At 36.8% G+C, this 27,663-nt stretch overlaps 2 protein-coding genes across 3 annotated transcripts in view; one reads left to right on the forward strand and one right to left on the reverse strand.

Annotated features, from left to right (window-relative positions):
• LOC119042353 (signal recognition particle 54 kDa protein) overlaps positions 1-4,834 on the forward strand; it is an 80,291-nt gene extending 75,457 nt beyond the window's left edge. For both annotated transcript variants that reach the window (XM_037136069.2, XM_037136070.2), the window contains one exon: positions 1,284-4,834. In XM_037136069.2, the coding sequence (XP_036991964.1) occupies positions 1,284-1,490 (207 nt within the window). In that variant the 3' untranslated portion in view covers positions 1,491-4,834. The remainder of the gene's footprint in view (positions 1-1,283) is intronic.
• PPP2R3C (protein phosphatase 2 regulatory subunit B''gamma) lies at positions 4,088-27,657 on the reverse strand. Its single transcript, XM_037136063.2, has 14 exons — positions 27,450-27,657; positions 27,096-27,288; positions 22,818-22,945; positions 22,051-22,155; positions 21,352-21,464; positions 20,675-20,772; positions 19,596-19,666; positions 12,782-12,914; positions 11,535-11,590; positions 11,380-11,455; positions 10,466-10,602; positions 8,511-8,648; positions 5,606-5,665; positions 4,088-4,276 (listed from the first exon to the last, which is right to left on the reverse strand). Exons 2-14 carry the CDS (start codon positions 27,151-27,153, stop codon positions 4,088-4,090), a joined length of 1,362 nt encoding a protein of 453 aa, XP_036991958.1. The 5' UTR covers positions 27,154-27,288; positions 27,450-27,657.
• Positions 27,658-27,663: the final 6 nt, after the last annotated feature.

The raw sequence follows: 27,663 nt of genomic DNA on the forward strand, positions 1-27,663 counted from the left end.
GGGCAACAAGATGTGAGGCAGTTCTGTTTGTAGTGAAGTCTTAGTGTGGGGGTGAAAGTAGTTTATTCTTGAACTATGAGAAAGCCTTAGCACTTAAGAGTGTGGGCTCAAGAACCAGAGTCTGAATTCAAATTCTGGCTCTGCCATTCCTAACTTTGTCATCTTGGGCGAGATACTTAACCTCCACAGGCCTCTGTTTACTCAGTTGACTTCATAATGAGGAAAGTTGTGGCCTCCATGCTCAAGGTTGCTTGAAGGATTAAATGAGTTAATATGTAAAATAAAACAGCACCTAGTATACATTGGTGAATGTGAAATCAATATGAGTATCTTTTATTATTCTCTTTCAAGCACTTGAGGGCAATTTAGGTAAACCTAGAAAGGAGTGAAAATATATTGTATGTTTGGGGACATGGCAAGACTATTACTCTATTGTCACTGATGCACAGAGTACAACAGGGAAGTGGCTGTAGATAAATCTGGAAAGCTCAGCTGACTTTATATTTATATGGTTTCAAAAATGTTTGATGAATGAGTGTTTTTTAACACAACCAGCCTTGTTTAGAAAGCTCATTATCTCATCAGGAGTAAAGAAGTGGCCTCCCTAAGTGGTCTTTCTCATTCACTCTCGACTAAGCTCTAGATTAATCTTCCCAACAGGTTAGTAATTCTGCATCATCTACTCTCACTGCAGAGTCCAATACACATGCCACCTCCTCCATGAGTTTAGTAGTTCTGGAACTAGAAGGTACTCTTCCCAAATCTCTGGAGTCCTTATTCCTTTCTGTCTTAATGCTGTTTTTACATCTTAACTTCTTAGATTGTAAACTTTTGAGGACAGAGACTGCCTTATCTGTATCCAGGTGCTTGCTTATAGGGACATAGACTATGCTATATCATTTAGTGAATAGACCACCCTGTTACCATGAATAGGCTGATCCCTATAATTGAAGTGATATAGTATTAGCTAATTTTTTAGGTTAAATTAATCTGAAAAGATATTGCTCCTGTCAAAATTAGTTCAGTTCTCATCTAAGCTAAGCAGTGCTGTACTGTGTTTTAAAACCAGTTTAATACCACGTTTCTTAAAATGTCATACAATAGTTTTCATTTAAATTTGTGAAAAAGGAAGTATATCTTAATTAGTCCAAAGTGAATTGGACATGATACTGTTTTGGTTAAAACACACACCCACACACACACATTATAAAGGACTGGGAGAACAAATACTATTTCATTTGGACACTTACATTTCAGTGATTCTTGATGTTGCCTCTTTTTAGGAGGAGGAGGAGGAGGAAGAAAACAGGATGTCTGAAGAAGCAGAAAGACAATACCAACAGAAGAAGATGCAGGCTGATTCCACTGTTCAGACAGATCAGCCAGAAACAGTGGTATCCAATTCATTTGTGAATCTCAATTTTGAAATGGAGGGAGATTGTGAAGTAATTGCAGAAAGCAAACAAAATCCAGTCTCTGTCCCACCATAGAATGCAGTGACTTTCAAACTTCGAACCCTAAGGTGGTTTTCTTATCAGGAACTTTGACATTATTCAGTAATACTTAATATAGTTATTTATACTTTAAATTATTACCTGGAAAGGGGATAATGTTTCTTTATCCTTCGGCTTTGTCTAGCAAAAGTCAGATCTGAAATTTGGATGTTTGTACTGTGCTTTTACTGTGTGTCTAATTAGTGTTTTGGTTTTAAAACGATATTTATAAAAAAGTAAAGGACATTTCAGACCCCTAACTGCAATTAAGAAGAGTTAAATTATCATGATTGTCTGTTACTTGTATTTGTGAAAAAAAATTGGTAAGTTGCTGATTAAGGCTAATTGAAGCTGATGTTCCTAATTTCAGAGGATTTTTTTCCCCTAGATCTTTTCATTGTTATTCTTACATTTATATATCTAGCCACCAATTTCATACTAAGGATGATTCACTGAGTTTGTAATAAAAGGAGCAAGATAAAAGCACTTAGAATTTTATTTTCTTGAATATCTTTATTTTATGGAAAGATGATTGAGTTTTTAACACCAAATCTTAAAATAGGTTCCTTTTTTTTATGTAGGTTATTTAAACTTTTTAGTAGTTATTAAATAAGTATCTTTGAACATAATGTTAAAATACTAAGTTATTGAATGAATTTATTAATGTATTTGTTTTCAAGTGGCAATACCTAATGATTATCCACATGGCGTCCCGGTTATGTCACTCATTGAGCCCTTAGTGCCTCCTATGGGCCAGGTACTTACAGGGAGGGGCTGGGATTGGGAGGCAGATGAAGAGTTAACCCATCAGGGGCTCAGTTAAATACTGTACAAGGTGCAGTGGTAACATAATGAAGGTAGTTGTCATTTACCTCTTCAAAGTAACAACAGTAAAGTGGACAGTTTGCCTGGCCCATGTGGGCCATCTGTCTATCCACTGTGCTGTTAGCCAAACTTACAAAAATATAGTATGAAATTAATTTTGAAAGTATTCTTAAATATGTGTTCAGAATCTTATGTCTGTATGATTTTGATTTGTAACTAAATGTGGGTAAGGAAGAGTATGTAGCATAGTTCAGATATTGCTATTAAAAGACTATTCACAAACTGAAAGAGCCTTTAGAAATTAATGGTTATTGATAGCCATCTAAACAGCATTAAACTTCCCATCTCAAATATATCTACATAAAATACAGAGAAACAACACACATACACCGGGCCTATTATGGAACTCTGTTCTCAATGAACATGAACATCTAGCCACGAAGTTCAGTTTTTTAACTGAAATTTGAAGAATTTATGAAAGATAATTCTTCATTAAGAATCTGTGGTTACATGGATTAGTAGTGGTTCATGGCATGCGATGGTAATCTTATTAGTCATGGGTGTAAACTGCACAGTTTAGTGTTTCAGGGACTAATCATCAGATTATATAATTAATGGCACCGTAAATTATAGTTTACCAGTAGCTTTAAAACATCGTAACCTGAAAACTAGAAACTTTCTAATTATAGCAGAAGATAATGACTTCCACTACATGTTTTGTGTTTCTTGAATTTTACATTCTTGTCCAACAGTGGCTAGTCTGTAATGTTTATATGGTTATACACTGTGCCTTAAATTTTTATATTTTTATTTATGCAAACTAAAACATTTCCCATAAATGCATTAAATGGTTTTGTCTTATTTTCAAGCTTCCTTCAGTTTTTCTTACTTTCATCCCTTTTAATATTTACTGTTCTCTCTGGGTCATAGTTCATGATATTCTAGCCTCTTCTGATCTTTCTTATCTTACAAACTAAACATAGTGTAACTGAGACCCTTTACAGTGAGTTCAATTCTCTAATGACAATCCTTGACAAACGGAATTAACCCTGGTACTGGTTAATAAATCTAGACAAATTTTTTATACCGATTTTAATTAAAGTAAAATATTAACTTTTTTTTTTTTTACCATATCTAAACACTTCCCAGAAATGAATGGGAAAGCCTGTAATCTCTGATATACATAATACTTCAGTAGAATACTCAAGGTTAAATTACCACATAGTTTAAACTATCAGATATTCAATTTTTTTTTTTAAGATTTTATTCATTTATTTTCAGAGGGTAGGGGAGGGGAAAGAGAAGGATGGAAACATCAATGAGTGGTTGTCTCTCACACACCCCCCACTGGACACCCAGCCCAGAATGGGCCCTGCCTGGGATTTGAACCAGTGGCCCTTTGCTTTGCAGGCTGGCACCCAATCCACTGAGCCATACCAGCCAGGGACAGATATTCAAGTTCTTAATGACCAATGTCAGAAACATTCCCTGAAAACTTCCTTTATTCCTAAAGGTTACACAGATTTAAGTGGACCTCTTCTGCCTTCACCAGATCATACTTGCCTTATTTATTTGAGCTAAGTGGAATGAGAATTTACTGCTTCCTAATTTGATACTATTGTTCCCAAACTATTAATTCCAATAATGAGAACATTTGCTGTGTTCTATAGGCATGTGAAGTATTTTATTTAAACCATTTCTAAGGATTCGGATTCAAAGGTTTTACATACAGCATTTATCTTAATGAATATAGTCTAGTCTTTGAGAGATCATGTATCATCAAGGTCTGCAGAATTTTCATTGTCATTTGCAACAAGGGCTTCCCTGTTCTCATAAGTCCAGAAGCCATTCAGATCGATCAGAATGGTGGTGACTGTGTCTCCTTGATTACTGTTGATTAAGTCCTGAAGAGAGATTCTCAAAGGATCCTTTGGTTTTACCATGTCAAAGATTTCATCCTGCAACAGAAAAAAAATCACAGTGAAATCTGATATATGATTCACTTAATTTCTATCACACAGTGACCTAAAATTCAGCACTTAAGCTTATGTAAAATTTTTATTCCAGTTTTTTCTTTTCCATTCAACAGATAGGTAGTTTCCTTTATGTACAATCACAGAATTGTATGGAAGGTCCCTCACGTAGGTGATAACTATCCCTCACTGAGGAATAAACAGGCTCAGAGACTGAGCTAACACAAGCTACATAGCTAATAGCTAAACTGTCTAATGCATGTTAACTACTTTTCTTTTGTTGGTGGTAAAGCAAAGCCTTCATTTAATTTAAATGCAAACTCAGCTCAAAGTAAAAACTTAAATGCTTCAGAGCCAAGACTATGACAAAGATTATTTCTAATATTGATGTCAGCCTTTTACTCTGGACCTAGGATGGGGATGGGGGTTGGTATTAAAGAATTAGTCATCTGGAATGACATGAAATGGTGCTAAAACTTACTGAACAGATGGAAATACTTCTATGTTATGAAATGTACTGTATGAATATTTACAAAGAATTAGTACATGTTTTCTAAGCTTTTGTAGTAAAACTCAGTATTTAGTATCATTAAAGGAGGAAAATTGCATTTTTAAAAGATTAGAACAATTCAGGTAAATAAAATGTATGAACTTTTATATGTTTGTGAAACTTCCTTTTCTAGGTTGGTGGCCATTTAAACTAGTTCTTAAACTGCCTGTTATAGTTTAAAACTGATCTCATTTATATTAAACCAAATAGCTCTTTTTCTTATACTTGTTAAAATTCAATGAGATATTTTATTACATTACTCAACTTGAACCTGAATTGATGCTGGATACTCACTGCAGGGGAAAGTCTCAATACTGAAGTTCTAAGTAGCAACATGTGTTTCAATAGTGGTACTTTTCATATTGTAGGATTGATGTCTCTTTAAATAATACCAAAGCAAACAAACCCTTTGAAGTAGCAGAATAAACATGTGCCCGGACCTAAATAGTTTCCAAGTTAAAGACTCAGTTTATGTTGGAATGGTTTGCCAAAGGATGCAAGCCATATTGATTCCCTTAATTTTCAATAAAAATGAAGGCATGATTTCAATGAGAACACAAGAGTGAAAATGCTAAAATCAAACTACAAAAATCATTATAGTCAAAACGTGGCCTTAGTTTCTAGTGACTTAAATATCTTTGGAACAAATAACAGCAAATACTTGATTTGGTTCAGTACTTTATAGGTCATAAGTTGTTTTTATATAAAATTTCACTTAATACAAATGGTTATCTGGTGTTATATAAATTAAAGGATAAAGTAACCTTGACATCTTGAAATGAAACAGGATCTTGTCCATGGATTTTCATTAGTTCCTGTATGGCCTGCATTTAGCAGAAATAAATCTGTAAATAAAAAATAAAATACACAACAACCCCCACTCCTGTCCCGTGGCCTCTTTCTAGTTTCGCTTTCTACTAGACCACAGATCTCACTGTTTCAACCACTCCTGCCAATATTCTCAAACCCTTGACCTTGCTTATCACATCTACTCAGCAAAACCTAAACTCTGGATCAGTGTAACCATCAATCTTTCTAGACCCACACCTTATCTAGAGAGCTTCAGAAAGGAAGTAAGCAAGACTACAGCTTATTGCTACTACATAGGAATGTTCTCAAACCTTAGATGAGCCTTTAACGTGGTCTAGCGATTATTATGACCTTTTCCCATTACCCAGGAATGCTGTTCCTTCCTTCACCCTTCTTTTAACACTCCCCTCCTACCTTACTTTTACCATCTCCTAGGCTAGACAGAAAAAAAATGGAGGTAAATCTCCCTTGAACTCTTGTCTTTTACAAACTTCAACAAAAGAAATACTGAAGAAAGTACATTTGACCCTTGATTGCTGCAGGGCACTGACCCCCACACAGTCGAAAATCAGAATAGCTTTTCACTCCCTAAAATCTTAACTACTGAAAGCCTGCTGTTGACCAGAAGCCTTAACAATAACAAACAGTAGATTAACACATATTTTGTGTATGTACTAAATGTATGCCATATTCTTTAAGCTAGAGAAAAGAAAAATGTTAAGAAAGTCACAAGGAAGAGAAAATACATTTACAATACTGTATTGTATTGATCAGTACCATAAGTTTGTCATCTGTTCATAAGATGAATCTTACAAGTGTGTCAGTACCTACATTAGTATTGTCCCGCATGATACAAAACACTGTAGATGCTATACGTATTATTTACGTGAGATACCAGAAATAAAAAAATGTGAAAGAGAAACTCATACTTATTTTCAGGTATGGATAATTCATGTATGGAGAGTGAATTAGTAGCAATACAATTGCTTCATGGTAGCCTAAGTGTAATTGATGTGACTGCTTCATAGTAATGAAATCTCCAGAAACTTTTTCAATATATTTATTTTAAACATCTGCACATAACTGGATACACACAGTTCAAAAATGTGTTGTTCAAGGGTCACCCGTACTGTGTGTGATTCAGTTTGACAAGTAAATGTTTTGGGTGATAGTCATTCACTGGAAAATGTGAAGCTTAAAATTCTTGGTGCCCTGGCCAGGTGGCTCAATTGGTTGGAACACCCTGTACACCAAAAGGTTGTGGGTTCAGTCTCCAGTCAGGGCACATACCTAGGTTATGGGTTCGATCCTGGTTGGAATGTGTACAGGAGGCAACTAATTGATGTTTCTATCTCTCTCTCATCAATAAATATATTGTTGGGTAAAGATTAAAAAATAAAGTAAAAAAGAAATTCTTGATAAATAGTCAACTAAATACATCCCCAGTGCCTACTCTATGTGGCACCAGTGATACCAGAGTGTGCACAGGGAAACTGCAGTGGATGAGAATCAGCGTGAAGCAGACCCGGGTGGTACGATCCACAGCGCACCATCCAGGCCCAGCGTTATCACTGGCATACTGATGTACAAAGGCTCCAGGAACAGCCCAGGAGTGCAGGGCTCAGTACCTCTTTTCCTTAGCTCATACCACCAAGTGTAAATGTACTGAATACTTTCAATGTATTTAATGAAATTTAACATTCTAAAAGGAGAAGATAACTATAAAGAAATCTTTATGAAAAAGAAGAGTGTTTAATCACCAAAAGATATATTTACTGTTTCCCTAAAATGGAATTTTCATTTAACAGATGTGCCTAAAGTGGGGCCATCCCTATGATCAGTTGGTATTATCTTTTCAGATTAGCCACTGATTGAAACCTACTTGTTAAAAAATGCATCCTAATACTGAGATTGTCATTCATCCTAATATTTGCAGTCATCACTACTTAGAAGATCACGCTGGAAAGCCTTTTAGGAAATTTAACATGAAGTTATGAAAAAAATACTATGAAACTCAGAAATGAGATGAAATTATTTTAAAAGCACCAAAAAGGTTTTAAATGGGAAAGAAAATGTCTCTGTGGAAAAAATGATTTATGCCAAAGATGTGAAAATGTTATTTTTGTTTAAAAAAAAACTTGTTTTCCCTACTTTGATCTTAACTATATAGAAATCACATGGTCTTCTAAGAACTAGCTATAGAAATGTGATGATGGAGTAGAAAACTACTGTACAAAAATACTCCATCAAGTAGAAAAGTTACCACTCAAATTGAAGAATGATTTGTCTTAAAAGGCCAGATATTCCTTCTCTTATACCTGCTGAATCTGGATGCTTATAAAACACAATCAAATTGCATTTCAGAGCTCCTCATGTTCTCCGAAGCCAACTAAGGCAAAAAATCAAATCTGTTTCACACTGAAATGGAGCACACAATCCTAGCCAGTTTTTAAATTTTTTTTAATAGCACAGCAATGAAAACAATCTACAACTACCCAAGTCTACAAAACTCCTGTTTAACGAAAGCTTCTGTAGGATTTTACACATTAGTTTTTGGATCACTCAGCACAGAATTTCTCATGCATGTTTGTATCTCCATTGGCTAGTATAGCTCCTGACATATTTAACAGTTTTTAAGTATTTTACATCTAATTAAATCAGCACTGATTTAGCCCGTTTATATTTTTAAAAAAAACAACTAAAAACAGACTCGCTATCCTTCTAAAATCTGTTACGTAAACCCTTCTGTTAAGTTTAGACATCAAAAGTTAGATAAAATTGTCACTGAGTAGGTAATTTAAACCAAACAGTGTAACATATGTTAAGGAACAATGACTCATTTATACCAATGAAACTTACCCTAAAGAAGTAATTAAGGGAAAAGACATTCAGATATCCCTTGTTCTCAATATCAAGCAATTTGAAAATATACTGCAGAGCTGCAGGTTCTTTTCTGTTTTCTAATGCAAGAACAAAATCCAGGTAGGTCTTGTAGTCCTATAAAAAAGAAAGTGTTCTTCAGAGGCCATATTTGGAATTAGCTTTTCAAGTGAGTATCTAATAATTTGAAACTAATTTTGCAATTAAAGGTGACAATTTTTTAAAATATGCCAAATCCATTCATATACTTAATGTTGTTTTCTAGGAATTCTGTGTGGCAGTTAATCTATACAGGACAGTTTTTGGGACATAGGAGTCTTTGTGTTAAACCATAGTTTTCTTTTATCATGCTTTTAAAGTAGATAGGACAGTGACTAAGCTGTTGTACACTGCCAGGAAATTTGTATCATCATTTCAGTGTGGTCATTTTGGGGGAAAAAAATGACCTGGAATGAATAGGACAGAATATTTAAATAGCTTTTTTGATATACTGTTTAAAGTTTTAAATCTAGTCATAGATTACTATTTCTGTATAAGTGAAAAGAACTAAAATACTTGGGAGAGTCTCACTTAGAAGTTTATATTCTTGGAAAAGATTTTTTTAGGCAAATATAAAGAATTCCTTTTTGCATAAATTTCAGTATAAAGAGCTAGAGAGATGTAGTAGCCTCGTCATACTCCAACTCCAAGCGTAGTTGTAGCTTCTGATTTTCTTGATTCACCAGAAGTCATTATTAGTAAAGCTCCTCAGGGTCAACTGTGGACAGCTGTGGGAACCACAAACCAGTTTCTATGCTTTCTCCCCAACCCTGCCCTTTTCCTTTGCAGTTGGCTAACAATGGTGTTATCTAGAAAACTGCCATTAAAGCTAAGTGATAAAACCTAGAACCCCAGTTCTCTTCTGACATATGACCATTTTTTAAGCATTATTGGTTTGAAAAATTTATCACATCCTTAACATGTGCTTTTAATAGCAAGAATCGTAATTTTAAAATACCATTATAATTTTATTCTCCAGTATTTTGCAACAGGTACATGTCAGTCAATCTTTTTAGCTACTATATAGCCACTTATGGAGAGTAACACAACCTGACTCTTAGACTGAAACTGCAGCATATACGGCCCTGGCCGGTGGCTCAGTTGAAGCATCATCCCATACACCAAAAGGCTGTGGGTTGGATTCCCGGTCAGGGCACAAATTTAGGTTGCAGATTCGATCACAGTTGGGATGTGGCAAGCAACCGATTGGTTTCTCTCTCACATCTATGTATTTCTCTCTCTCCCTGCACCACTCCACCCCCGTCTGAAATCAATAAGCATATCCTCAAGTGAGGATTAAAAAATAAATCATGGCACATGTGGTACTATGTCTGACCTGGTAATGTATTTAATGGATGAACCATGTATATGAAAACAGTCAATAGGATTTACCAATTTTTCAGATTTTTATTTTACCTAGTTCACAGTCCTTTACAATAGGTACACTGACAATGAAATAAACAAAATATTAAAATTTTCTATTTGCCCTGAATCCATAAGGCAATCCATGTTGTAAAGCAAATTTATCTTAAGATTAAAGTTTCCAAATCTCAAATACTTTGATCATTTCACACATTTTAAGATACCATTACACACTGGTATTAAAAAATGCTGTATCATGCCCTGGCTGGCATAGCTCAGTGGATTGAGTGTGGGCCTGTGAACCAGAATATAGTGGTTCAATTCCCAGTCAGGGCACATGCCTGGGTTGCAGGCCAGTTCCCAGCAGGGGACAGAGAGGAGGCAAGCATCCATTGATATTTCTCTCCCTCTCTCCTTCCCCTCTAAAGATAAAGAAATAACATCTTTTTAAAAATGCTGTATCACATCAAGAAAAAGGCTTTTGAGAATTATGGGAACGCAAATTTTTAAAGTTTGTCAGATTTAAACACTACCATCTCTCCATCGTAAGTGAGACACTCCTGGAACACACGGTCTAAGAAGACGTTGGTCATGGTCGCTGTCCCATAGCGCGAGAGCTCTTCTTTACTGAGCATGCCATTGTGATCCTTATCAAGATTCAAATACTGGCCTTGAGAAGAAAGATGATAAAAAGACACATGTGACCAAATAAAATTCTAGTTAAATACAAAAGAATAATCACTAACAAAAAATTATTTTTACTGGTTAACATTTTGATTTTCAAATTATGTTACACTAGGGGCAGTGCCCTAATGTCATCTATCTCTGCGATCTGAATCAGAACAACTGTTACACCAGAACCAGTCAAAGAAAACCCATCATGAAGGCCACGGAATTTGGGCTCTTTTCCTTACATCATTGTTTGTTTTCAGTATGCAACCTTTTAGAACGTCCTAGGATTCTAAATTAGGTGCTGGGAGAGGTCAAAAAAATTACTGAACTGCTGGCATTTGAAAGCAGAGGTCAAGAATGCCAAAATAAGTCAAGACCACTCAACAGAATAATGTAACAGACTAATGAAATTTAAGAAAATCGAAAACCAGGCCCTAGAACCCTCCCTCTGTGGACCCTAAGGGCAGCACTTTAACACAGTGGAAGACCACGGTTGATGTTCGTAATGCTTCTGAATCAAAAAGGGTCAAGTTACATTCTGTATGTTCTACTAAAAAGTAAGTGTAATAACTTTAAAAAGTTACAAAAATTTAAAACATTGGTATTTAAAAAACAACTAAATTTTAGTACTTTAGTAATCTAGAATACTAAATCTTAAGGTAGTTAGAATACTGGGAATGTTGAGGTAAATTAGCCTATGTATAAAAATGTCCTTTGAGTACCAGTTAACTCAGGAATGGGTAATTCAGATGTTGGCATTATCACAGTGACCTACCATACACCCTGAGGGCAGAAGGAGCAGAAAACCAGTTTGTTTCTTGACTCTCCTTGGACAGTTCCTCATCCCTTAGCTAAATGAACACACAGACAGTTAGAGGATATGAACTGTCAAATGATGTAATCTCAAAGTAATTTTAAAAACATGTTTACCTCTAATAGATCATCTAGGAAGCTGCATGCTAAAATATCTTGAATTTTTATCTTCCCTTTAAAGAACAAAAAATACAGTTACTTAATTCGTTTTAAAAACGAGCCACTCAATTTTATACAGTATTATTTTACAGGAACAGTCACACAATTGACATTTTAATGCTTCTTAGTTCTTATGTTCCAACATCTTTATTATATATTGTTATGAAAAGGGTGGGGGGGAATATTTAACAGTTTCTACCTCACATGGCTACCTATATACCCCCCCCCAACTACATAAATCCAATTGGTAAATTCTTTCCCAAAATACACTGATATCAGATTCTCCAAAAAGTTGTGTTGAGTATTTTCTGGAGATGAAAATGATGTAGCTAATAATCAAACAAGGAGACTATCTCCATTTTTCTTTGCAAGGTTTTGGAATAGGAAGCAATACAGAGGCATGGTTAAAAGTAGATAGACTGGAATATAAATGCCACTTCACACATAAAATGTGGATGAAAGTAATACCTTCCATATGAGGTTATGGGAAGGAAATGAGAAAGAATCAATGTATAATGCTTAGCATAGTACTTGGTATGTAACAGTCGAAACTGTTAGCTATTATTATTTTGTTAGGTTTGAAGGGAAAAGATGTGCCTATAATGGAAGTGTTTAAAAAAAAAAAAAAAAGATTGTCAGCTACGACACACTGTGATAGACTCATAGCCAGATTTTCAAGGACAAGATCCTCAAGGACTTCGATGTGGGCCTTAATGACTATCCCTTCCTCTGCCCCAGTTATATGTATTTCAGTCTCAGTAGGTTAGAACTGTTGATAAAATTTACTGTTAACACGGCCAAATTTATTAATCTGATCCTCATATAGGATAAAGTAAGAAAAAGAAAACTACATTATGGCTAAATGTTTCTACTCTCCCAGTTGATTTATTTCATCAAAAAGCGTAACTCTTAAATATATTACATATCAGGATAGCAACTTATATCAGAGTAACTGGCTTCTTAGCACTGGAAAGAGCCACACCCAGTCCGCACTTCATTCTAGAGATTAAGAAACCGTCAGGTCTGGAGACAGGCCCACTGTCACCAGCCGGTGCCAGCTGGTGCAAGTAAATCATAAAAGATCTTTATATATTAATGGCAGTGACATGTTAGGAAAATTTAAAAAATGACATTTCAAGACTTTAGTTACTGAGATTTAAAAGTAATACTATCTTTATAATATCTAAGATAAGATTTTCTTTTACCTGTTCGTAGAGGGTCTAAAAAGAAGAAGAATTTCCTAACAGCTGTACAAACGTAAAAGGAATAAAAAGATTTTTCCAGTCCATCTAATTGTGGCAAAGTAGGGATAAGTTCCAATATGTAGTTTTCTAAATCCTGAAAGAAAACAAAACTTTAAAGTGTTAAATGTTTGATCTTGTTTCATTAGATATTGCAATACAATTTCAGCCCCAAAATATTCAATATTAATATATTAATGACATAATAAATTCATAACTAGCTTAATGGTGAAACTTTTATATTAAATTTATTTCTACTAATTTACTTCATTTTGTAATTAAATATTTTACTGTTATTCTATTTCAGTGTCTCAGATTTTCCCCCTTTGCCCTCCTCTGTCCGAGCCCACCTCCCCCTCCCACAGTCGATCCCCACCCTCTTGTCCGTGTCCATGGGTCATTCATACATGTTATTTGTCTAGTCCCTTCCCCTTCTTCCCACCCTTGCCCTCCTCCTCCTTCCCCTTGGTCACTGTCAGTTGTCCTTTCCTTGTTTCCATGCCTCTGGTTCTTTTTTTGCTAGTTAGTTTTGTTCATTAGGTTCCTCTTATAGGTGAGATCATATGTTGTCTTTCACATCTACTAATTTACTTATTTAAATATTAAAATATTTTAATAGGTGATGCATTCTGCATAGTTCCCAATTCAAAAGATATGAAAAAGTTTTCATTGAAAAGTCTCTCTTACATGTTTGCTCTCCCCAGACATAACTTACATTCTCAGCTTCTGATACACACACAAGCCTATATATACATATGTGTATTTCCCCTTCCTCTTTTATACAGAGTATAGCAGCACACCATGCACATTCTTCTGTATCTTGCCTTTATCACTTAACATTCTACTTTGCAGTCATTCCACATTGGCTCTCAATGAGCTTCTATTTTTTTTTAATAGCTATGTATTGTTTCATATGTACCATAATCTATTTAGTCTTCTATTGGTGAACCTTTAGGTTGTTCCTAATCTTTTGCAACACTAAAACAGTACTATAGTTGCTAAGCAAAATTTTCATTCATAAATATGGAAGAATAATAGGATATAGTTCCCGTAAGTGAAATTGCTGGATCAAAATATATGCACATTTATAATTTGATAGATGCTGGCAAACTGCCCACCTCCACATAAAGGCCACATCCATTTTATTACACTCTCACCAGCAATGTGAGGGCTATATTAACAGTTCCCAGATCGTGCCCCAGGAGTGCTACATAAGGCTGCAGCAGGATATTTCAAATTTTTGTGGAAAACATAACATCTATCAGACACTGCATGAGCTTCGGCTCAAGGCAGTTCACATTTTCACTGTAGTTTAAAATATACATTCCTTTTGATGACATCAGTCTTAGCAAAGCCAGGTTCTTGGTGGTTGCTATAATAAAGCAAGTGCCACAAGAAAAGTAAGTGTGAAAGAGGAATCGAGGATGACTGTGCAATCTAGTTCCCAGGGTCAGTCACCGTACAGTGCCCCTAGGCATACACACTCCATGAAAATATATTTTTTAACTTAAGTGTTTTATTTTTTCAAATGGCTAATGGAATAAATTTAATGAATACTTTCATTAAATTGTTTGGACCTCACTGGTTAATAAATGGAACTTAAGTATTTCTTTGGCCTAGAGGCACTATTCAAAAACTACTGAGAGAACTTCCAGTCAAGATCACAGCTTAGGCAGACACTGTTTACCCCATCACACAACAACTTCAAAATTACAACTAAAATGTAGAACCATCATCACTCAAAACTACCAGAAATTGAGTTGAATGGAAGTCTGGCATTTATGGAATTAAACCACATCCACAGAATGGTTACACAGGTTAACACCAGGGCCTGCACAACCAGGGGACAGCTACAGACCACACGGGAGCACCACCACATGCCCCCTGCACAGCTGATCCTCCACAGAGGGTGCAGATTGGTGGTCAGTGGTCATGGCCAATCTTTGCAGCTGACTGGCCTGGGTAAATCCCTCCCATTGATCTGCCAATGGCAACCAAGGCTCAACTCAAGAGGGTGTACTCAGTACACACAAAGGGTGTACCTAAAGTACCCAGCTTGGGTGACAGAGGAGGCTGGGCCACCGGACCCTACAGGACACATGCTACATTAGGCCACACTACCAAGACACAGAGTTAACGCAGCTCTACCTGATACATAAAAACAAACAGGGAGGCTGCCAAAATGAGGAGATAAAGAAACATGGCCCAAATGAAAGAACAGATCAAAATTGCAGAAAGAGAACTAAACAAAATGGAGATAAATTTATCAGATGCAGAGTTCAAAACACTGGTTATAAGGATGCTCAATGAGGACCTCAACAACATAAAAAAGATCCAATCAAAAATGAAGGATACACTAAGTGAAATAAAGAACAATTTACAGGAAAACAACCATAGAGTGGATGAAGCCAAGATTCAAATCAATGATTTGGAACATAAGAAAGAAAAAAATAACCATTCAGGACAAGCAGAAGAACGAATCAAAAAAAAAAAAAAAAAAGAGGATAGTATAAGCAGCCCCTGGGACAGCTTCAAATGTTCCAATGTGTATATCATAGGGATGCAAGAACAAGAAGAGAAAGAGTAAGAAATTGGAAATCTATTTGAAAAAAAATAATAAAAGAAAACTTTCCTAATTTGGTGAAGGAAATAGACACACAAGTCCAGGATGCACAGAGACCCCGAAAAGTCAGATGCAAAGAGGACCACTCCAAGACACATCATAATGGAAATGCCAAAGGTTAAAGATCAAGAGAGAATCTTAAAAGCAGCAAGAGAAAATTAGTTAGTTACCTACAGGGGAGTTCCCATATGATTGTCAGCTGATTTCTCAAAAGCAACTTAGAAGGGATTGGCAAGAAATATTCAAAGTCATGAAAAGCAGGGACCTACAGCCAAGATTGCTCTATTCAGCAAAGCAATCGAAGGGCAGATAAGAGCTTCCCAGACAAGAAAAAAGAAAGGTTTCATCATCACAAAACCATTACTATATGAAATGTTAAAGGGACTCATTTAAGAAAAAGAAGATCAAAACTATGAACAACAAAACGGCAAAAAAATACAAATCTATCAACAATTGAATCTAAAAAACAAAGTAAGCAAACAAGAACAGAGACAGAATCATGGATACAGAGAGCATTACGGTAGTTGCCTGGTGGGAGAGGGTTGTGGGGGAATGGATGAAGAGGTGAGGGGATTAAAAAGTACGGATAGGTAGTTATAGAATAGCCATGAGGATGTAAAGTACAGTATAGGAAAGATAGTAGCCAAAGAAATTATACACATGACCCATGGACAGGAACAATGGTGGAGCGACTGTCTAAGTGAGTAGTGGGTAGAATGAGGCAAAGGGAGAAAAATCAGGACAACTGTAATAGCATAATCAATAAAATATAATTTTTTAAAAAGCTACTGAGGCAATAAGGGTATCATGAAATGAAAAAATTTGGGAAACCGTAGCCTATTTTATATTCATTCATTTAAAGCATTATAAACTTTTTGAGTGTGTCAATCCCATATATGAAAAGCAGCATTTTAATATAGATCTATTTGACATTTTTCTTATTATGTGAAGTTGATTTTTTCTTGTGATTAAGAAGTATTTGTATTTTGCTTTCTTCAAAATACACTCTTTTGCCCAGTTTTGCTTTGGTTTAGGAGTCATTTTCTTCTGATGTCTAGGAGCTTTTTTATACATTGATAATTAATTGGCTATTTTTCTATGACCAAGTTTCAGGCATTCTCAATTTGTTTTCTGTTAGTTTTATTTATTATAGCCTACGGATTTTATTTATTTATTTATATCTTCACCAAGTCTATGGATTTTTTAAAATTAAGTTGAATTTATTGTTGTTTATACTGACTTTCATCATATTTAGAAAGGCTTTCCTATTCCAAGATCCTACATTTAAAATCTCTCATAGTTTTTTATCCTTACTGTAATAATTTTGTTACTTTTGCTTTAGCCATTGTAAAGTATAATTTTTCTACTTTATCGTAGATAGTTTGTAATTTTAAGTTGTAGAACGAATGGCATCTCAGACTTGGTGTGTCTGAAATGGGACTCTTACACCCCCAACCCTAATCCTCACCCATTTCTCCCTATTCTAACAGTCATTCAAAACAAAATTTTTAAACTCATCTTTGGTTCCTACATTTCCTTCACTAAGGATCCTATTCCTTACCCCCAATGTCTAATCCAGTAACAAATTTTGAGGTGTGTGTGTGTGTGTGTGTGTGTCCAAGATACATACTAAATTAATCCATTATTGGCTTTTCCTACAGCCATCACACTGGTCTGGGTGCGACGGTCCCTCACCTGGACTACTGCTGTTGCCTGGCTACTCCTCCGTTCACTCTATCCTTACAACCCGTTCTCCATACAACACCCACAGCGATCTTTTCACATGTACATCATATTCTTACAGATTCAGTTTAAAATTTCTAAGGGCATCCCATTAGTGTCAGTGGGATACCCAACTCTTTACCATGGTCCTAAAAGGCCCTATATGTGGTCCTGGCCTACTTCTCCAAGTTCATCTCCTGTCACCCTAACTCTATTGCTCGTATGCTCTGTTCACACTGACTTCCTGCTGTTCCTAGAACAGGCCACCTTTAACTTTGCCTTGGGGACACTGACCTTGCTGTCCCTCCTTTATTGCATTTTCTTAATCCTTCACCACAGCTAAAATTCACTCACTACTGCAAAGAAGCAGCCCTTTCATCTTATCTAAAATAGTCCCCCAACCTTAGTCATACTCTTTCCCAGTCTCTATTTTTTCTTTGTAGAATGTGTCATTATTTGAAATTATCTTGCTTATAATTTATTGTCTGCTTCCTCAATCTGCTAGAAAAAAGCTCCATATGAGTAAGGCTTAGAATAGTACTTGGCACAAATATTTTGGTAAGTGCTTACAATTTAGTAAGTGTATGAAAGTTTGCCTATGCTACTCAGATTACAGATGTTGGCTCTGGAAACCACTGTCTTAAATGAGGAAGATGCAGTTTGGTTTCACATAGCAAAGTGCCCAGGGTAGGAGACATATTTCTTTTCTTTAAAAGAAGAAAAATTACTCCCCCCGCCTTTTAAAAAAGTATATTTCTTTTTAGAGAGAGGGGAAGAAGTGAGGGAGAGAAACCCATTGGTTGCCTTTTGCACACCCTTAACTGGGGACCTGGCCTGCAACCCACAACCCAGACATGTGCCCTGACTGGGAATTGAACTAGCAAACTTTAAGTTTGCTGGACGATGCCCAACCCACTGAGTCACACTAGTCAGGGCAAAAATTACTCCCTTTTAAATACAACTAGAGATATTGTTGCTTTCCTTTCCCCTCCCTTTATCCCTTTTTCAATTTTTGTTTCCATTCATGGAAAGAGGCAAGAAAAAAGGAAGTGTGCCTTGTAACCAACTAACCACTGACAAGATTTCTACAGAACTACTCCAGTATGTGATCTGAGTAAGTATCAACAGGTGGCTAGTATGTTTTCCTTGCTAGAGAGAAACAGATATAAGTAAGCACCTTTTACTGTCAAGTTGATCTGAACCTTAAAGCTCAAGAATTGTACTATGTCCCTAGAAAGTTTTCTTTAAATCCTCATCCAAGGACATGCTTATTGATTTTTGAGAGAGGAGAAGGGAGTGGGAGAGGGAGAGAAATATCAATGAGGAAGAAACATCCATTGGTTGCCTCTCACACTTGCCCCAACAAGGGACTGAGCCTGAAACCTAGGCATGTGACCTGACTTCGAATGGAACCCACAACCTTTCCATATACTGGATGATGCTCCAGCTGACTGAGCCATACCACCCAGGGCTGCTCATTAATTTTAGAGAAAGGAGAATGGAGGGAGAAAGAGGAGAGAAACATCAACATGAGAGACAAATATCAATCAGTTGCCTCTTGTACATGCCCCAACCTGGCACCTAACCTGCAACCTAGGCATGTGTCCTGACTGGAAATAGAACCCATGACCCTCTATTTTACCGGATAATGCTCCAACCAACTGAGCCACACTGGCCAGGGCCCTAAAAAGGTTTTTAAGTATAAATGTTCAGTATGATCTAACATTCTCTCTACATAAATGTGGGTAAAATAGACTGCAACAAATTATAACAGACAAACTATAACAAAGAATGTCTTTAAATATTATATATATTTATTGAAGTGATTAATTAACTTGGTTCACATTTATGAACCTTTCCCCTTTGCCTGACAACCCTAAAAAGTACTCTATATTTAGGGGGAAAAGCCTGAGCTGAAAAGAAGCATGTCTATGTAATTTAGATACCTACACTTACAAGAAGCATAGCCATTTGCATCACGAGATTATGATTCTCTGTTGATAACTTGGCCTTATACATTAATACCTAATGGAAAATAAACAGCCTCTTGGTAACTGATGTCATAACTCAAACCTATAGGCAGGAAAAGTCACATTCTTTTTCTATTATATTTCCTAAAAGAAGAAATCTTCCTGGCTCTCACATTTTAAAACAGTCATCACTGACAACGTTCACGAATAACCAAGTTTTCCACTGTTTCTTCAATGATTTTAATCCTATTAAAACACTACATTCTTCTTATTTTTCTCCTGTAAAAAGCTTTTACAGGAATTTTTGTGGTCTATATATATAAAAAGTTTTTCAGTAATACATTATTTGTAAAAACAAACAAAAACAGAAACAACAAAAAATCATGTGTAATCCCAACACCCAGTGATAACTACTGTTAACATTTTGATGTCTATAGTAGTAATTAAAGTAGATTATACTTACAGATTCCCGAAGGTATCCTTGTCCTGCAACATCATATAAACTCAGTCCTATTCTTGTCTGATGAAGCCAAACTAAGAATAAACAAGAAAATAAGATTAAGATCTCCCTTTAGCAAATATATGGACAAAAGGAGATAAAGAACTAGATTAGAGAGACAAGCTAGTAACTCTATGACCATCTTTATTCTCACACATTTTACTTGTTAATCCCAAAACTATGTGAAACAAAACATACCTTAGAATTAATGGCAATATCAACAATTCCACCATGCCTAAAATGACAATCAAGTTGATGTCCTTGAGGATATTGTTCTTATTAAACTTGGTGTTCCACCAAATAGGGACAGTGAGTGTAATGTTATGTTTTCAATGAGCTGCTTTTATTCTACTGAGGTTAATTTCTACAACCAAATATTAGTTAAAGATGGTACCCACAGGACTTCACAGGTCCTGCACAGTTCATTACGGAACTTACACCTTAACCCATAAGAGAGTGGCAAGATGAAATGGCTAGTGAATTAAAATTATCTCAAATCACCATACATTAAGTCTTAGTTTGGCTTTTGATATATCTAGTTAGCTAGTATTTTTTGAATATGTGAGGTTTTGTTTTGTTTCTTTCCTATAATGATGAAATCAAATTTATGGTGGAAAAAATCTCAGCTCTAATGAGTTCCAGGAGAAAATCATAATAGGGAAAAAAATCTTGGTCAAAAGACAAGAAACTCTGCTATTTAAAGTTATGAAGAGAATTGTTTCAAATGGAAGGGATACTATAAAAGCATGGATCAAAACCCACTTGAGGCCCTGGCTGGTGTGGCTCAGTGGATTGAGCGCAGGCCTGTGAACCACATGATCGTGGTGATTCCCAGTCAGGGCACATGTCTGAGATCCAGGCCAGTTTCCAGCAGGGGACACAAGAGAGGCAACCATGCATTGCAATTTCTCTCTCTTTCTCTCCTTCCCTTCCCCTCTAAAGATAGATAAATAAAATCTTTAAAAAAAAGAAAGAAAATTAGTTATTAAAAAAAAAAAACACTTGATTCCCAGATAGGAGGAGCATAATGAAAATAAAATCACCTTTTCTCATGACATAATTAAAGAATTGCATGATGGAAATTCTTCCATAAGAATCTGTATGAAGGAGTTTAGCAAAGACTTTTGCTGTGAAAAATTGCCTAAAGAAAGGAAATAAAGATTAAAATCTGCCAACATAACATAAAAATGACTTCTATATGAATTAGCAAACAACAGCATAAATTCAGAAGTAAAAACCAAAGTGGTGAAAGAAATCAGTGAGAACTACAGTTCAAAAATATTGTCATATGTCTTTGCATTTGTATTGTCTTAAGGATGAAGTCCTGTAGTGTTATAAATCATACTTCCTTTAACAACTTTGTACCAATGTAATTTTCTTTACTAATTTTGTTAAACTTCATTAACTGAAAATTGACACAAATTCTCATACCACTGACTTAAATTTTCATTAACATTTATTCGAGGCATCTAAAATAATGTAGCCCTAACTGGTGCGACTTGGTTGGCCATTGTCCCTCAAAGCAAAAGGCTGCAGGTTCGATTCCCAGTCAGGGCACATGCCTGGGTTGCGGGTTTGGTCCCCAGTCGGGGGTGTATACAGGAGGCACACATGTGTATGTTTCTCACCCTCCCTTCCTTCCTTCCCCTCTCTCTAAAAATAAATAAAATATTAAAATGCTTAATGTAACATATTCCTTTATTAAATATATTATTCTTACTTGCACTTTGGTCCAGCTTTTTCACCAACCTTCAAAAAATTTTCATAATTAATCATTGCTTCCTCGCCAATCATAGGTGGTGTCTGGTGCTTGTCCAGCAAAAACCATAAGTTCTTAGAAGAAATGCAGCAATGAAGATATTACAATTAATAGAACAAAATTAAAAAATGTAGTCAAGTATGTCATTTACATTACAATGACAGTCTGATAGCAGTTACGATTAAGATGAATCTCATCCCCTATTATCCTTTTGGTTAATAACATCATAAAAAATAGACATAAGTGGTGTCTCTTCAGTCTATACATATATTTGTACGTATTTATATAATCTACTATTATGCCTACTTTACAGATGAGAACTGAACCACAGAAACATTAAGTCCACTGCCCAAGATCACAGAGCAAGGCTGGGATTTGAACCCCTGCAATTTGACCCTACGGTAGTGAATTCAGTGGCTCTCAACTTTGGCTTCCCATTGGAATCACCTAGGGACTTTAAAAAACAAAACTACCCTAGGAGATGGGCCCACGCAAGCTCTGCAGCTGATTCTGGTGGGAACCGTCTCTCCAGAGCTGGTGCTTTCATCCATTGTGCAGGCACCTCTCCGTTAAGGCGCCCTGAGGTTTTGTATGACTACGTATTGGTAGTACAAACAAGAAACGGCTAACATCCCAAGCAAGCTTTTATTCCATTCTTACCTGTAATTCTTCATTATCTAACAGTTCTCTGCTCTTCCTCTGCAGAAAGACTGCTCTGGATTCCTCTCTTAATTTCTGTAATAACACTTCATCTTCAGCTGGTAGCTAAAAATACAGTGTCGAGTTAATTTCTACACTTAAATTCTAGACTACTAGATTAAATATTAAGTAAAATGTGTTTAGGCTCATAAAATAACTGTGTATTCTGCTGCCTCAAATTACTTTTTTGTATCTCAATTTTGCTTCAAGTCATCATCCCTTTATAAAGTTCATTTAATAAGAGATGCACAGAGATCAGTGACCAAAAGACCTGACCCCTGCCCAGAAGAGCTAACAGCTTCTATAGCCCAAGTTCACTTTGTGTTCTTGGGGCACTGCTTCCAATTCTATTACCGTAGAGTAATACAGAATTAAACTAGGACTACATGAAGATCAACAGGGGTTTAAGCCCCAGCCCTACTCGGTGAAGGTTATATCTTATATTTATGTATTTCTTTCATTTTAGTTGATCTTACTATTTTGGAGCTGATAAAATCCTAAGTTTTCATATAAACTGACATAAGAACACAAAGTTAATTTCCCCATTCTTTTTGAGTTATAGCCTTTTCTCTCTAATTTTTATTAGTAGTGGTGGTTATTCTATTGCATTATGTTTTCAGGCTTTTTATTAGATATAAATTTCAATTTACTTATAAAATATTCTTATCCCATTAAAAATGGCATTTTATTTATAAACTCTGCAAGACATTTGCTTATATACCACTTACCCTATAATAAAACCGGGGAATGGTCTTATAGAATTCATTTGTGTTTCTTCTACCTCCTTTCCATTCTGAATAGTATTTGGTAAATAAATCCATTTCTTCATCTTTTAATTCCTGTTCACTTTTTTTTCCTGGTAACAAAATAGATTAAGGGGAAAAAGCACTTGTATGTATTTATTTATTACCATATTTTATTGATTATGCTATTATAGTTGTTTCAATTTCATCACCCTTTGCCCACCTCCACCTGGTATCCCCCATTCCCTCAAACAATCTCCCCTCTTACTTTATGTCCATGTGCGTATAAGTCTTCTGGCTACTCCATTTCCTATACTGTTCTTAGCACCCCCATCTATTCTGCATCTACCAGTATTTCTTAATCCCTATACCTGGGAAAAAGCACTTTTAAAATCAAACAGTACTTTTCTCAGGTCAGCTATCTACTACAATCTAATAATAGCCTTAAAAAAGCCCTTATAGTTGTGCTTAGACACTAAACATTTATATTAACTTTTTTGATACCAAGAATCACTACCATGCACCGAAAAAGCCTCCTCTACATGTTCAAACACTCTCAGCTGGCCCTCTACATTTTTTTCATTGATTTTAGAGAGAGGGAGGAAGGGAAAGAGAGAGAAACATCAATTTGTTTTCCCACTTACCGATGCATTCATTGGTTGATTTCTTGTCTGTGCCCTGACCAGGGACTGAACCTATTGAACCTGCAGCCTTGGCTTATTGGGACGATGCTCTAACCACCTAAGCTACACAGCTAGGGCCTACTTTTCTTTTTTTTAAATCACTGTACTTTTCTCTTCCTGAAGTCACTGCCTTTGTTATAGATAGATACCTAGCAGGTTCTTAATTCATTCAATCCTATCTATTTACTAAGTACCTACTACATACTAAACACTGTACTAGACACTGGTGCTACAGTGGTGAGAAAACAGGCACAGCCCTTGACCTTGTGGAATCAGCCTCCTAATCACTGTGTCTCTACCTAATGCAAAACCCTTTCATCTGAAGCTCACATATCTGGACACCACCACCTTCCAACCCACGTGCTGCTGGCATGCAGCTGTGTCATTCGGCTCATTCCTCCACACTTGACTGAAGACTGGTGCAAAGCATTCTTTACCTCAAAGTCCTGCAATCATCATGGAAGAACAGACATTTATGTGGTACCCCTCAACTGTGAAGGCTTTAACCTCCACTGTGTCACTCAGTTGCATGGCAAGACCATAGATCTTACCTGCTCCTCTTCTAAAATCTTAAACTCTAATATATATACTCTTAGATCATTTTTCTCTTCTCCTGGTTATTCAAAACCTCACTGCTGTAATACCTCCACTTCAGCCTCACTAAGATCTTCAATTCTATTGTCTATTTTCTCAAAGGTTTATTTTCCTCTCCCTGGTCTCATTTCCTTCTCAAAATGCCTGTAGTTAGTTCTTCCCCTAAACTCCTCTTATGCCTGCATTTCTGCCCCATGTGCCATGTTAAAATTTTTTACCCTGGGACCAATCTTATAATCTATTTTTTTTACCATGTTTAATATCGTTGGGGAAAACTGCAAAATTCTGGTCCCACAAATTTATTTCATGGTTACTAATTAATGTCAGCTTTTCAAAACACCAGTACATAATTTATTTGCCCTTGATGTTCTCTGGATTATTCCACTTGGTGAGTGACTGCTCCAAATTGTCACTAAATTCCTCAAACCTCCTCTGTGTTCACCCTCGATAAATGACGATTTCTCCCAATTCATCAAAAGCAGAGCATTGGGCATGGATACCCATAAACATCTAAATGAAGGAGGAAAGCAGAAAGGTATCACATCTCTACCTTACTTTCTTCTGCCAGTTTCAGGAAGAGAGGTATCCTTCCCCCTTTCAGTATCTTCAATTTCATCTCTACTGGCTTTTTTTAAACCTTACAAATACACAGAGACTTCACCCATCACCCCCAAAACTCCTTCCTTTCTATCTATTGCCACACATAACTCCTTCCTTTTTCGTTCATTTTTTTCGACTGAAAGTCTATGTTGATTATCTCTGCTTTCTTAACCTCTCATCTCCTCTTCATGAAATTCTGCTTCTACTTTTCCACTCTATGAAAACCGTTCTTGCCAGGGCAACCAGTGACCTAGCTGCTTATTTTATTTTAATTTTTTAAATAAATTTTATTGGGGTGACATTGGTCAAGAAGATCATATAGGTGTCATGTACATTTCTGTGCTATATGGTCTGTATATTATTATACTGTGTGCCCACCACCCAAAGTCAAATCATCCTCTGTCCCCATATATTTGGCCCACTTTACCCTCTAGTACTCCCCATCCCCTGGCTTAGTTTAATGGATGCAGCCATCCTTGGTTTCTCTGTTAAATTTGATACTGTTGATGATTCTGACCTTTTCTCAGCTTTTGTGAGGCCACACTCTGTTGATTCCACTATTTTCTGGCCTTTTCTTCTTTTCTGTTAATCTTCTTCCTCTATCATTTCAACTTTTATAGTTTACTTGGGACTTTCTAAGTCCCAAACCTGTGTCACTTCAATGTTGTTGTTGGGAAGAAGAGGAAGAAAATGCAAAGGCCGAGACGAGATGACTGGTGATCAGGAGGAACACTAAGAGCATGTCTCTCAGAAACCAAGAAAAGGAAGTATGTGTAAGAGGAGAGAGAAATGAGACAGAGCTGGATGTGGAAGCTAAGACAAGAGCCTCTTTAAGATGGAAGAAATATCATCATGTTCATAAGCTGATGGGAATGACTGAGAAGGAAAAACTGATGATGCACTAGAGAGGGGACCTGTCCTTGAGTAGGCAAAAGTTCAATCTAGCACACCAGTGAACCTTAAATACAAGTCGTACACACCTATATGATTTACTTATTGTCTCTTCCAACAAGTGTACGTTGTACAAGAATGAGGGTTTTTGTGTTTTGTTTACTGCTGAAGCCTGGAAAAGTACTTGGCACATAACAGACATGCAATGGAATTAGTTTTAAGGGTGAAGGGAAGGAGAAAGCACAAATACAGGTAACTTTTTCAAGATGTTTTCCTATAAAGGGTGCAGAGAAATGTAGCTAAAGCTGGAGGGGCATATGACATCAAATGATTTTTTTTTAAGATAGGGGATATTACACATGTTTGTTAGAGCAGATGGAAGTGATCCAGTAGATAAAGAAAGTTTGATGATGCATGAGAGAGGGGGTAAGGCCAGAGTGAAGTTAGTGAATAAAAGGGGTCATGATCTAGTTTTGGGCTGGAAGGACAGTCTCAAAAAGGAGCATAGGCAGTCCCCCATTTAAAAAAATTTTTCATTTATTTTTAGAGAGAGGGAAGGGAGGGAGAAAGAGAGGGAGAGAAGCATCAATGTGTGATTGCCTCTCATGTGCCCCCCACTGGGGACCTGGTCCAAAATCCAAGCATGCACGCTCGCTGGGAATGGAACCGGCAACCCTTTGGTTTGCTGCCTAGCACACAATCCGCGGAGCCACACCAGCCAAGGCCAGTTCCATGTTTTCAACTATGTTGTTAAGGGACTGATAGAAATGGTAAATGGGAACAGGTGAGGTTCTTCTTCGACTGCTTCTTCTTTCTTAAATATCTATGTATACAAGTTCATCACCTAAAAGTAAGGAGTAGGTAGGCTACATGGGAAGGCTGGAGGTTTGGGACATGAGAACTACTTTGGAGTTTAGGAGAGCGAATGTGTAGGAAAATACAGAAGTGTAAAGGAATGACTGAAACACCTACTTTAGATTAAGAACATGAATTAAAAGTGACAAAATACACCATGGTTCCAGTTTTTTCCAGGCATTTTCAGCTGCCCTGGTGAAGGTGAGAAATAGGAAAGACCGTTTTAACCAGGCTGGTTAACAAGCAAGTGTGAAGGAGGGGGAAAGGACAAGGAAAAATGGATTATGCAATCTGAAATGGATAAGGAGGGAAATGAAAAATGATAGTAAAAAGGTGGGAGTATCAATGGATTCTAGATTGTGGTAGGATCCAAGAATTGTTGGAGCCAGGATTCTCATTCCTTACAAGTCTTAGGTTAAAACTACGTGCTTCTCATTCCCACAAATCCTTTCCCAGAGAACTATGGGTCATACCTCTCTGCATCTCTAAACCACATTCCTTCCACTCGGCATGCTCTCTGTCAGGCAAGTTTTTACAGAAACGAAAAGCGCGACTCCCAGTTGCAGCTCCACCCATTCTGTCCCCACCTCTAGGAGTTTAGGGCCGGGCTATCTCAGTGGGCCGCCCCTCCCAAACTCACTGTTTGGAACGTTGCTGGACGTCGCTATCCGCCGGCGAAGAACTTCTTTCCAGTCCATGAATGATTCCAGCGCAGCAGCCCTGGCATATGCTCACCGCCACACCCGCTACTAGCTCAGAAGTCAAACACCACTTAACCTCAGAAAGACCGGGAAGGCTGCTCAACCGCCATCTTGGACACTGGCGGAAGCCGGCTAGGGAAGCAAGAAGGATAAATGTAGTCACTGCGTAGAATATGGCGATCACGCTAACTGCCAGGGAAGCAGATGTGAAAGAGATGGAAAATGGTATCCTTAAGGCAGCTTCCCAATTCTACAATGTCAGATTTTAAAAGGCAGGATAAGGCAGTCCTTACTTTTATTTCATCTTGGTCCGTTGACACGTGGGCACCACGTGACTCAAGAGTCCTTTGACATTTCCTTGCGAATATCTGTAGGCCCTGAAGATTCCCCTAAATGTAACAAACACGTCCAACACTCCCCGTCAGCTCTGTCAGCCATTCAAGCTTTCAAAATCACCTCTTTCTCTCGCCGCCGAGCCTTTATCCAGGTCAGCCACGCCCTCACGGC

Source organism: Artibeus jamaicensis, unplaced genomic scaffold (genome assembly GCF_021234435.1).
Source record: "Artibeus jamaicensis isolate MK-2021 breed Jamaican fruit bat unplaced genomic scaffold, CSHL_Jam_final contig_760, whole genome shotgun sequence".
Lineage (NCBI taxonomy): Eukaryota > Metazoa > Chordata > Mammalia > Chiroptera > Phyllostomidae > Artibeus > Artibeus jamaicensis.

What these genes read in the sequence shown, in the direction of transcription:
- PPP2R3C (XM_037136063.2), bottom strand. Translation starts at nt 27,153, where the DNA reads ATGGACTGGAAAGAAGTTCTTCGCCGGCGGATAGCGACGTCCAGCAAC. An exon ending in TAATTATGTCATGAGAAAAG is followed by an intron (nt 19,667 to 20,674) that starts GTGATTTTATTT and finishes GTTTATTCTTAG; the next exon opens with TTTGGCTTCATCAGACAAGA. An exon ending in TTTAGACCCTCTACGAACAG is followed by an intron (nt 11,591 to 12,781) that starts GTAAAAGAAAAT and finishes TGTTCTTTAAAG; the next exon opens with GGAAGATAAAAATTCAAGAT.